This window comes from Frankliniella occidentalis, unplaced genomic scaffold (assembly GCF_000697945.3).
Source record: "Frankliniella occidentalis isolate FOCC.00 unplaced genomic scaffold, Focc_3.1 Scaffold8, whole genome shotgun sequence".
NCBI classification, from domain to species: Eukaryota; Metazoa; Arthropoda; class Insecta; order Thysanoptera; family Thripidae; genus Frankliniella; species Frankliniella occidentalis.
The window spans coordinates 1,049,278-1,061,883 of NW_026267138.1; the positions used below are offsets into that span (position 1 = coordinate 1,049,278).

At 39.0% G+C, this 12,606-nt stretch overlaps 2 protein-coding genes across 3 annotated transcripts in view; both read right to left on the reverse strand.

Annotated features, from left to right (window-relative positions):
• LOC113209720 (uncharacterized) overlaps positions 1–1,509 on the reverse strand; it is a 6,788-nt gene extending 5,279 nt beyond the window's left edge. The window contains exons 1-4 of one of the 2 annotated variants that reach the window (XM_026427371.2): positions 1,089–1,508; positions 651–868; positions 365–542; positions 133–288 (exon numbers count right to left, since the gene is read on the reverse strand). In XM_026427371.2, the coding sequence (XP_026283156.2) occupies positions 133–288; positions 365–542; positions 651–868; positions 1,089–1,178 (642 nt within the window). In that variant the 5' untranslated portion in view covers positions 1,179–1,508. Of the gene's footprint in view, positions 1–132; positions 289–364; positions 869–1,088 lie in introns of both variants that reach the window. The other variant, XM_026427370.2, reaches the window with a different exon arrangement.
• Positions 1,510–1,802: 293 nt separating this feature from the next.
• The window catches only part of LOC113209721 (CLIP-associating protein 1-A), a gene marked incomplete in the record, with an annotated part of 96,965 nt that continues 86,161 nt past the window's right edge, over positions 1,803–12,606 (reverse strand). The window contains 23 exon segments of the mRNA XM_052275265.1: positions 1,803–3,795; positions 3,882–4,088; positions 4,178–4,539; positions 4,615–4,720; positions 4,814–5,009; positions 5,110–5,402; positions 5,511–5,862; positions 5,961–6,124; positions 6,200–6,367; positions 6,746–6,808; positions 7,363–7,497; positions 7,610–7,739; positions 7,818–8,061; positions 8,174–8,260; positions 8,637–8,789; positions 9,383–9,603; positions 9,676–9,929; positions 10,004–10,130; positions 10,239–10,348; positions 10,466–10,623; positions 10,862–10,927; positions 11,666–11,759; positions 12,129–12,163. Coding sequence (XP_052131225.1) covers positions 3,589–3,795; positions 3,882–4,088; positions 4,178–4,539; positions 4,615–4,720; positions 4,814–5,009; positions 5,110–5,402; positions 5,511–5,862; positions 5,961–6,124; positions 6,200–6,367; positions 6,746–6,808; positions 7,363–7,497; positions 7,610–7,739; positions 7,818–8,061; positions 8,174–8,260; positions 8,637–8,789; positions 9,383–9,603; positions 9,676–9,929; positions 10,004–10,130; positions 10,239–10,348; positions 10,466–10,623; positions 10,862–10,927; positions 11,666–11,759; positions 12,129–12,163 — 3,932 coding nt within the window.

Below are 12,606 nucleotides of genomic sequence, written 5' to 3' on the forward strand. Positions count from 1 at the left end.
TCCATCTTTCCTGAAGTCCTAAAATAAGTGTAATATTTTTAAATTAAGACAAAAGCTTAATAAAACTACTGAGTGATGATTACATTATTGGTAATAACTATTAATTACAATATACCACATAAGATGACATACATTATAGTTGCGGTTATTCCATGTTTGTCCACCACGTCCACGACCTCTCTGGAAACCCCGTCTGTTGGGTTGTCCCCTTCTCTCTCCTGTCTCTCGGGAATCCCTCATTGAATCCCCCAGAAAAGAGTATGAAGGGTCTGGAGGAGGACCATCACCCTAAAATTGAAAATGTAATTTAAAATTTAGAATAATTATTTTACAAAAAAAGGGATATACTTTTCATGAAACATACTTCCGCCAATCTGTATGCAGGTCGCTTCGAGCGATCAGATTCTATGGAGCTGTTCTTGAAAACCTTGGAAGGAAAGGATGATTGTTGGCCTCCTTCACCTCTATGGCCATGTTGCACCCATTCTTTAGATCGACTGCTAGAGCCATCATTGGACCGTCCCCCGTACTCTCCAGAGCGCCTATTTTCATTACCATAAAATCTATCATCGTCCGGTCTCTGACGGGATCCTTGCTGATCAGATCTCCTCATGTTGGAATTTTGAAAATGCCTTTGATTGTGACTATACCTTTCATCCCTTTGTCCATCATTTCTGTGTCTACGCTGTTCATATCTCTGACCGTTATCATCTCCTCTTTCATGTGGTGGAGAGGGGCCCTCATTTTGCTGACGATCATGGCGAGGATTGTCATCGTGTCTCCCAGGAACCCAGTCATCATCAAGAGGAACATTCATTTTAACAAGCGCGTTTTGTTTGGCAGCCGACTGCTTGTCTGCCTCTACTTCCTAAGGGCATATAAATAAAAAAAACAAGGTGACAAAACATTTTTTTATCATTGAATTTGTAAAAGCATCTTAACACAACTAATTCAAAAGATAACAATAATAAGATTAAACTGAAAACAAAGTAGACAACAGCGGTTGTTTTGAAGACCGTAACACCAAACTGATTGACCTGATTGATGTGAAATATCAATCATAACCTTATAAATATACATGAACTCACCAAATGTCTTCTCCGAAGCTCTTCATTTTTCTGCTTCATAGCCTGGATCCGCTGATCTAAGATCTGCTGCTCCTCTGCACTTCGCGACATTTCGGAGTTGATTCCAAAATCAAAAAAAGACGCGAAGTTAAATCAGTTTTGCGAGGTGCCCTCAAGGCCCGGATAGTTTAGTTTTATTTCGTTGCTTGTCTTCTGCTTGTTTACTGCAGTCGACGACAGCCCTCAGGTGTTCTTTTTTAGGCACTCATACTCAGTCACTTTCCTCAAGCTTGTGTAATACGAGTAAATCTGACATTTAAACTTTGAATAAAGCCGCTTTTGGCCTCAGCAAAAATTTGCTTCGGCGTGCAAAGGTGGAGTCCGGCTGGAGCCGGAGCAGGGAGCAGGCTCTGGCTGGCTGGGGTGAGGAGAGGAGAGGAGAGGAGTGGAGTAGAGGAGCGAGGAAAGTGATGGTCCATTGCTATTGCTCTGATACTTCTGCTAATGAAGCCCTGCAACGAGGCTTCACGGTTATGCGGGTAGTAGTGGTAGTTCCCTCTCCACTAGCGGCTACAGTTCTAGTTCTAGTTACTTTCATTTGCTGTGTATTGTTCAAACAACAAAGTGACTTTAATTTTAGAAATGTCAGACTCAATATTGCGCAGTGCACTGCAGACTACATAATTATAGTGTGGGGGATACTAGATAGAAGGATTGTGTAAATAAACAGTGACATCAGTGTTGAAAAATTTATTAAGAACAGAATATCTCTAGGGTCATCCATAAAATTCCAGTACAATGCTTGGTTAAGAACAAGTGAGAAGGCAACATGCAACATTGTTATGACATTTGGAAATAAAATTGTACAAAACAAGGGTCAAGTAGTATGAAGCTGAATACAAATGACTAAGGTTTACCTTCTAGGAAGTAACATCTAAGATCCAAGTTTGGGATGCTTATAAAATCTGATCACATCATGCAATCCATGTGCATCTGCAGGAAGTAGGCACAAGTTTCATGGAGTTCATCATATAATTATTACTGTAACAAATTTCTCACCACAAAACAGTAGTGCATTCATTGTCTTTACAAAGCAGTTACTCTTTGGACATGATAAGAATCAACCAACATTCACATATTTACATTCTTTATTCTACACAGGGATATTATCCATTTCCTTCAGAGGTTCCATGGCTTGTTATGATCCTACTTTACATTCAGCAATACAGCAACTGCTTGAGGTAAACTGAAGAATGAACCACATGACAAAATGTAGAGGTTCATTTTGAGTCAACACTTCTCAGAATAGATTTAATACAAAATACAATGCTTTTAGACGAGATAAAAAAATCAAACAAACAGACTCACTGAAGTACATTTAAATAAATGTTACTTGAGCCCTGAGTAGCAGCTTGTCTAGACCATACATAAAAATTAGGTCTCTGAAAAGTTTTGAACACAATTGACCTTTAACAAAGCAGACTTGTTTTACATCAAACATTTAATAATTTAACTTATGTACAATTGGCATCATGAGACCATGGTAAAACATTCACAACATTATTTCCTTAAGAAGAAAAAAAAAAGGAAGAGTAACAGCATAATTCAAAACATGTACTACAGTAGTCTCATTCATAGCACTCTTTCTACCATTTAATTGAATTATAAAATCAATTGCTACCATAAAAAATTCAAAATTGTTCAATAAAGATTACAAATTAGAACAACTTAACAAAAATAGCACTGAAACCCATTAAAGCCTCAAAATGACAGTTGGCAGCATATGAAAATTATCTCCCATCACAATAATTTAAGAAATAAATACATCCGACAATATCTACAACCTTTGATAATATTCATAGAGATAGCCCATTTCTATAAAAAAAGCCTATATAAATAAAATGCAATGACATTGAAAGAAAATATAGAATAAGAAAAGATGATTTCACATTCTTCTGAAACAAGACATGTATTGATTTAACTAAATGTTCCAAACTTTTGAATAGCTGTCTAATTTCAGAGGTCCAGCATTGACATTTCAGATTGGAAAACAAAGCAGTTGTTTATTAAGACAGAACATGGCTGATGTACATACTACTGTATAAGGACACAATCAATCACTCCCTCCTGCGCAACTGCTAATCACAGTGAATGAATTAGATACACGTTTTTGTAAGTGTGGCACTACAGTCAGTTACAATTGTTACCAGACCCTACTTTCATCTTTAAATTACATAAATAATAATAGTCATTACCCTGTTGAATTCACAGAGATATGAACTCAAAATGCACATAGAGACATAAAACAATGTTCAGAACTTCAAATAGAAAACAAGATAAAAGGAATGGTTAAAAAGTTTAGCAATTACTGTACCAGCTTTGATGGCCATGGTAGCAATATCACATGGACAGGATTTTGAGATATTTCACAAAGAAGTTATCTGTAGAGGCTTTAATGGGAGAATCAAATTCATAACAATATTTTATGCAAATTACTTTATTTTAATTTTAAAAGCCACCCTTACATCGGCACATTTTTTGGTGATGTAGGTAATGAAGCACCTGAACAACCCTTAGCTCTCTTTATGTACAAATCTAAAAGTTTGAGCTTTGGACCAGTTAGTGTAGCAAGATATGGCGCCAGCGCCTCTTCGCCAAGAGCAACATGCAGAGCAACCATGCAGAACACAGCTGCTTTGCGAACTGAGCTTACTTCATTTTCATAAGCCTGTAATTAAAACAAATACAAGTTTAAAATCAAATTATGAGCATAAGTAATTTGTTAAGGACAAAAAAGCTAAAAGTGTTACATACTTTCATGATGCCTGGCATAAGGTCTGAAAGACGAGGGTCAATACTGCTGGCTCCATGGTGTTCAACTAGTTTTGTCAACATTTTAATCGAACTCTGGTTGACAGGGTACTCCCCAGTCACAATTAGGGGTATCAAAACATGTACTATCACATCAGAAGGTAAATAGATGGCCATTGCTGATGCACAAGCTTCAGAACTTCTAAGAACCTGCAACGTATTTGAAGATAAATTAAGAGGTTGTTCAACATTGACTCCAAGCAACTGATAGTTTAAAAAAAAATTGAAAATGTACGTACAACATCATCCCTACTTACTTCCTTCACATCTCCATGTGATTGCAACACCTTAAGAACAAGGAGTTCTACAAACATTGAGAAGCAGGGAGCCAAAGACTGCTTCTTGACCATTTCAGTAAGAACATTGAGCACTTGACAACGAATTTGATTGTCAGGCTTCAGAATTTGATGCATTAGCACTCTTAATAAGGATTTAAAGTTATCTATAATTGCCTGAGTTGAGCCCTCTCTCACGAGGAGGTCTAGGCGTTTCAAGGCAACAATTCTTTCAGTTACAGGTGCATCTATAGAATCTTCCTCAGCCCTCAGAGTCTGAACAATCTTTTGAATGGCTTCCTTATCTTCCTGATAGGCTTCTTCACCTAAGAAACAACACCCCCAAAATTAAGATTTAAAAAGAATGTACAATAAGAGCATATGTTAGTGTGTGAAAATACCTTTAGAAATGAATCCATTTTCACCGTCTACAGAGTCTCCTGACAAAGTTTTATCAAGCAGTCCATTAAATTTATGTGTAGGAGAAGGCAAAGAGGAGGCTCGACCCTGTTAGACAGAGCGGGGCAATACAATAAAACCAGAATCACATATGTAACACAAAAAGTTTGACACAATCAAGTAACAGGATAGGCTGCACACCGAGTTTGATGAAATATTAAGATCTTCAATCCTTTCCTCTAACGCTTCTAGCTTGTCTCCTGGACCAACAGACATTTGACTGATGCCTGAATCTTGAGAAGTTGTGTCTCGATCTCTTTCTCTGTCAAGCATTTTACCAGAGTTCAGAGGCTCAAAGCTATAACTTTGGATTTCTGCTGTAGTCCTTCGCAATGACCTGTAATTTTAAAAACAGGAAATAATAGAACATCCATACTGTAGGCACTTGATATTTCAGATATGGAATGACAGTTATGTGAGCAGTTTCTGGGCCTCACCGATGGACTTCTTCTGGATTCAAGTTTTCATCATCTAAGTGATGCGAATGATGCTGAGGAATGTTGGATGGATGATGCCCACCATAATGGTGATTTAAAGTACGCAGAGGTGATGACCGAGCCCCTGTTGGGGTAGGTGTCCTTGGTGACTGCAACTGAGGGGGAGAGGAAATAGTTGACGATGGAGGGGAGCTTAGGGTTGATGAAATGCCATTACTATGACTTTGTCCATCGCTTCCTCCGCCACTACTGCTTCTTCGCAAGTCACTTTGAACCAGACTGTAAGCTGCCTCCTAGAAATTAAAAGTTTTCAAACATCACTCAAAATACTTAGTTGTCTCCCTAGTTATCAATTTATTGTTTTATTATTTTGCTAAAAGCATATTAAAAAAAGTACAAACCTGATAGTCCTTTGGTAGGGAAGCAAGTTTCATGGTGACCAATGGAGTGTTGAGATTGAATAAAGTAAGTAAAGCCTGTTGAGCTGACTTCCGAATATCTCCACCCTTCCCTCCCATCAATTCAGTCTGAGTCCAGCTTATAATTTTGGCTAAAGCATTTGCAAACTGGTCACTTCCACCTCCTGGCGAAGGAGAAGATGCCACAGAAGATAGGCCTCCAGGGTCCATCATTGCAGCCAATTGTGTAAGATACCTCAATGTTGCCACTTTTACTTTGAGATTCGGTGTTTGGGCAGGGTCAGTGAGGAAGCGCATCAGAGCACTTAGCTGTAATTCTAGAGGAAATACATCCCTAAAAGCAAAATAAAAAGTTGTTAGTTGACTCTAGAGGCATATAAATTATAAAAAGAAAACTGGTAAAATGAACCATACACAAATAAAAATACTAACCGAACTACTTCTGTCACTTTGTTAATTTTAGTCTGCTGACTAACAAGCAAGTCAGCCCCAGATTTATTAAGCAGTCTTGTCAGAAGTACATACAGCCAATCATTTAAGTCCGCATGATGACACACAATCAGCTCATGAAGTGTATCCAGAAACAAACTGAAAACCTGTAAAATTCCAAACATAAGTGAATCAAACTCTTTAAAACTGATATCACTTGCTTGGCTGGAGGAGTTACAAACCTTTGTGTGAGAATCCATGAACATTTTAGTAAAAATATCAGTGATGCGACGAAGTTCAGAGGCGTTGAGCATGTTGCCAGCCTGAAAATATGCTTGGAGTCCAAGGAGACCTTCCTTACGATCACTCCATAGAGTACTAGCACAATTAGCAATAATTTCAGCAATGTCCTGTAATTCAAAAGTAAAAGAGTTAAGACACACAGACACACGAAATGGTTTAAATGAAGTTAATCATAATAGATTAGTTGTATTTTTCAAAGTTTCATGAGCTCCTACATTGCTCCTACACAACAAACAAAAGAAACAAAAGCAAGACTCTATGAAATATGCAATGTAGAAGTAATCTGACATTACTTCTGCACACTTCATTGCAACTGTCAAATAATAGCCAAAACTACACAGTAATTTCGCTTGAATGGTGATGAGAAACCCAATATGTACATGCCACACAATGCAAAATGTAAGCAATAGTATTTCTGCCATGGGTGTTCAAAGATAATCTTAAATGAGTGAGGGTGAATTAATGACCATGAAGAAGACACTTACCTTAGGGGATGGTTCCCACACATCACGATACAATCGCTGTTGTGAACCGCTCCATGAGTATGACTGAAAGCGCAGGCAGCACAAATATGTCAGACACATAATGACAACACAAAGGATGGCCAATTAATATCTTTACCAAACTTCACGCAAAACGTTATGGCAAAAATAATTGCAATATAAATGACACCAAGGTCCCATTGAAACCCCAAAATTTACAAAGGCAAACAAACAAAAACTATGAACTTAACGCAGAGAGGACAGGGAGAGTGTAACCTGATGGACAACAAAGATTTAGAGTATGGTGAAGAGGGAAAATACGGAGAAAAGAAATTAGGTTTAAATGAAGAGACATAATTGAATAAATTACTGAATTGGGACATGCAATTCACCATACCTTTGGGTTAATAACAATAAACACAATCTAATACTGAATATATTGTGATGCAATGTAAAATGCTGACATACATAAATTCCTTTATCCATCAAACATGCATGTTGAGAATGCCAATACAAGAAGCTTGATTTTCAGCAAAGCCTCCAGTGAGCAGGTACATTTACATATACTCTTATGAATGTAACAAGGGGCTGAGCTATAATAACAGAGAAAGTAGACTTACATCTGAAGGGCGTCGGAATGATTCAAATGAGCGCTCTGAGCACACACTGGATGTTTCGCTCTCATCAGAATGATCTTCAAATGATCTGTAAGATTTCCTTGGAGATCCTCTTGTGTATTCAGGACTGTCTATTGACTGTAAAACAGCAACAGGTATAACTTATTTTCTAAACATATTTTGAATCATTCTTAAAACATGTAAGGTAATGAAAATAAAACATTTAAGGAAGTAAAACTTTTATTCGTACATGTCCTCTGCTCACCAAGGCATCAGCTAGTGCTGACTCTGCTTCCCTGCTTGCTTGTAAAATTTTTTGAGCCATTACAGGACGGCTTGATGTAGGAGGCCTTTCAGATGGCGACATACCATGTCTACCCCTGTGAGTTAAAAGGATAAAATAATTGTCAAAAGATTCACCATTCAGCCACCAAAACTAGACAGCAGCAATACTCTACCTAAGTTTAGATCCAAAGGACCTGTCGTAAAGATGACCACCTAAAGCACCAAATCGGTTGGGGCTTGTCTCACGAGAAGCGTCTCTACTGCCATGAGTTGAGCGAGGAATTCCAGATCCCAATCTTCGAGGTCGGCCCAAGGTTCCAACATAAGAGGGTGAGCTATCAGCAGCATCACCATCGCCTCTGAAGCCGTAAGTAACATAGCTCAGTCTAGATGATGGAGAGCCTGATCGACTTGTGGCTGAAATTAAAAAAATTATATCATTAACAAACAATCTAAAGAACACAAATAGACACAAACACTTGTTTCCCTTAAAAAAAAAATGAAAACCAAACACAATTTTTTAACTTACGTTGGGACTGAGAAACTCCAGCAACCCTTGTTCGAGTGCGGCTTGTACGCTCTTGAGGAGTAACCATCGGTGATTTCCGGGCGCGTGCTGTAGGAAGACAAACCAGTAACATTAATTATTGGTAGCCAAAGTTAAATGTCAGCACGTACTTTAAGAAGACAAGAACGAAGATGATTTTAAGTAGAATTCTGAACATTAAACTACCCATTCAAAGAAGGAGGACTTACCCTCCTCATCGTCTAATGAGCAGCATGAAAAACATAATGCAAAAATTACACTACAAGTATAAATTTCATTCATAAAAATAAATAAATGAACGGTTGTTTAAGCACTTAAGGTCACTCAAGCAACATACCTAATATTAAGTATATTATTATACCAAAAATTATCACTAAATGAAATCAACTATTTAATGGGATGGATAATGATAAGATAAACATGATCTGATGGTGAGGTGACTTACGCAAGGATGTGCCAGAGCCTACTTTCTGCCTTGACAAAGCTGCATACTGTGTTCGCACTTTGGCTCTTTGGACTGCAGCTGCATCCATTGCTGAGTTAGAGCGCATCATCATTGATGATGGGGAAGGTGAAACCATACCGCGTCGCAAGCCATCTGCAGAATAAAATCTTATAAAGTAGAGCAAAAGGCGCAAACAAAGAATTACTGCTTCTAAACTAAGATACACATGCAAGCTGAAATAAAGAAACAAATCAGAAAAAGGTAATGATAACTATAGTACAATTATGTAAGGGTTTGGCTTAAGGGCTCTAAAACTTAAAACTTCTTGGTAATAATTGCCGAAACTGAAAAAAAAATAAGTAAGCAATATGATTCTGTCCGACAAAATAATAAGCCTACGGTGCATTATCTTTAAAGCAAATACAAGAAATGCAGCAAGGAAATAGGTGGTTACGAAACATCTACAAATATTGGTTTTACATATGAGAGACGGCAAAGTCCGTCTACCTGAATCTATGGATTTTGGCCCAGCAGACTGTGGTTTCGGTACAGGAATTCCTGACCTGTGACCACGGATGGATGAGTGGCGGTATAATGTTTGTGATTGTTGTTGAAATAAATTTTCTGTGCTTCCTGTGTCAATGATTTTTACAAAAGGCAGCACATAGAAAGTGTTAAATACTAGTACATGACTGAAATAAACACATAATCCAAATCAAAAATAAACAAACTAGGCTTGAACAAACCTTGTGCACTTCCACTTCCTGGTGGTCGGGAACGCGGGGTAGACACGGAACTCTGTCCATAGCGACTGGATGGTAATGATGCTTGGTGATGGAGAGAAGAATTCGAACTTGAATTAGATAAGCTTAGTTCTCCGAACAGAGCTCTCTTGTAAGAACTATCTAATGTGTTCAATAAGGCATCTGCTTGCTCAGGAAAGTGGTCCTTGAAACCCCAATAAGCCCTAGAAGAAAATTGATTCACACTTAGAAACCTACCTTATGACATCAATAACTTAGTATGAAATTCTACTTACTTGCGAGATGTCAATCTAGCCTCAGAGTCTGCATCAGAAATTCCTTTCTTAATTCCTTCTTGTAACAAGGGAATATGCCTCTCTAGAGAATGGCGGGACCAAGTGTGAAGAAGTTGATCTAAAAATTCACAGCAAGCACGACGGATATCACGGGACTTATGGCTTATATTGGATACAATGATTGGCACAAGCCTAGGAGCATGAGTATGCTGAAGGATAAAGCGTATTGTAACTACACCGGCAGAAGCAACAACCTGCAAACAAAATCATTGGTAAAATATTTTGATGTGATTCTCTGATCAACAGTACAAAAGAATTTAGAACAAACCTTAGCCGAGTTCTGAATAAGATGAACTAGGTTAGGAAGAACAGTTTCTGCAAAATGGTCCATCTTTTGCTTGAGCTGATGTGACATGTAGGCTACAGTAATGCAAGCTTCTCTGACAACCAAAGACCTGGAAAGCAGATAAACTTGCAGTGAGAAATAGAGGGGAGGGAGTAAAAATTAAAAAAAGGATTGACACATTTGCTGTTTCAACAGTAAGAAAATTGGCATAGTTCACCTGAGATCTTTAATTGATAATTGGAATGGAAGTTCTAACAGTCTTAAATGACCATACAGTTCTTCAAAACTTGAGGCTCCAGCAATCAAGATGGACCGTACTTTTTTTAGCTGTACAGAAAACAAGTAGAGATGGAGTTATTTACATAAGAAATATAATATGACATTATGATGCAGAAGGAATCATAATTTAGTTTAGTGATTAAATTTTAGGTTCCATGAACTTACTGCATCAACTCTTTTGTTCCAGTCTTTGGTTTGATCTGCTATTGTCTCTCTAACTTGATTTAGGTGATCATCTAGATCCTTGGAAGAAAATAATTGTACTCGGGGGACGTCTTCAAAAGAACGCATAAATTGTTCTTCATCCATTGCACCAGCTTGACCTAGAATACAAATGTAACTGTCAGGACTACCATCTACAAGAGGCACTTGAAAGTTTTTGATTTTTTGCAGAAAATAAAATTTATGTCACTTAATTGTAGTGTTAAGATATCATCAATAATGTGCTGGTGAGAAAAATGTTCAGCGATCAAAAATCTAATGGCTGCTGGTTTCATTTATATTTACATTTTTTTTTAAACAACATAATTACCTTTTCATTTTCAACTAAAAAGCTCTTACCTGCAGCTGATGGAGTTCGCTTAAGAGAAGAAACTCTCTTCAGTGCGGTTGAAGAAAGTGGAATGCCTGCATGCATAGAAGCGTCAAGCGTTAGAGGATGTCACATTAAAACTTTACAAGACACAGGCTTTGGTTACATGCTGTCTGACCACATTTAAAGCTTTACATTTGATGGAAATTCATAAAAAGAGAAGAAAAAAAAGCATGTTTTAGGACTAGGCATTCAAAAATGAGAGGGGGACAAGGCAAAGCATGAAGTTGAAGCTGCTTTGAGTGCTAAGTGTACATACATTTTGCATTGGCAATGTATTTGTTTTAAATGAATATTTAGAGAGATGCTTTCTTTTCTGAAAAAGATTAATGATGGATTACTGGGTACTAGGTTTATATATTACAAGGATGTTTTTAACAGTAAATTATTATCAACATGAGTTTTGGAAAAACAATACCATTAGTCAGGAGTACATTATTTTTGCACACACAAATTACAGAGCTAATTCCACGACATACCTGACATTTTTTCAGGAAATTTGTATGGCTTCTTGGTCTTAAAGGCTTTAGAGCTTATCGCCATTTCATGAGCAAGATTCTGAGCTCTCAAGGCTTTTTTCATTTTTGTCACGTAAATTTGATTGCCAAAAGGGAAAAACTAATGGAATACACCTCACAGATTTAGGGGTGGTAGAGCGAACAACAACAAAGAATGCAGGAAATGCACACAAGTCTGTGGGATATTGTCGAAAGCTCGCAGAGCAGTCTGGGAACCGAGGGTGTGGGGCTGTGGCTAGCACCACCAAGACTAACCTGGCACAGACGCGGGAGTTGGTTTGGCAGCAGCCAGGGTGTTTCTCTTCACCGGGACAGGGGGAGCAGAGGACAGCTTTTTGGCAGAGATTTTCTGTAAACGTCAACGTGAATGTTACAACAGGAAACAGTGTTGTGACATAACTCATTGCGCACAGGGGAAAATAAGACATAAAACCACATTCATCGTTTATTCGAAGGTTCTTTCGTTTGCCCATTTACTTCACGGTCGAAAGAGAACCGATAAAATAACTTGGGACGCGCGGGTCGGCCGCGGGCGGCGCCGTGAGGACCCACGAAAGCGTTGCACACGCTTGCAGTGCCAATGCACCGCGATCCCAAAATAAACGGCGGTCGGCAGCAGAGCGCCTCTGTCGCTCTCGCTCTCACGGGCACACAAGCCTGGGTGGGCCCCCTTCACTATAGGAGCGAGAGAGGGAGAGACATAAGCGCGCATACTCACCACTGCTCGGTCGACTTCATCCTCGTCCCTCAGCGCTGCAACAACAGAAAAAATAGACAACTTAAAACAAACAGCCAATGACAGAGAAACACAGAATAGTATTATCTGCTGCTTCCGAAAAAAAGAAAGACTGATTTGGAGCCCAGACCTGCTGGCAGTGTGGGGTAGGGCCAGGGAGACTGGAGGAAACACTGACCAGCTCTTACGTCTGGAGCGGGGCAGGCGGGGCGGGCAGGGACTGCCATTGCGGGCTAGATTCAATCAAGCATCATCGCCATGCTCATCGCCCGAGCCCGCCTGCCAGATGGACTGCTGGCCTGCCTGCATGGCGAGCGGGCCGTTTTCACTTTCTCAGCGCAACGATACGCATTCGCGATGCCACCACCGTACCGTAGGGCACCATATTCCGTCCGCGGAGGACCAGGGACATCATCATCATCGTCCGCAGGGCAGAGCTGGGAAACGGTCCCGACAGGTA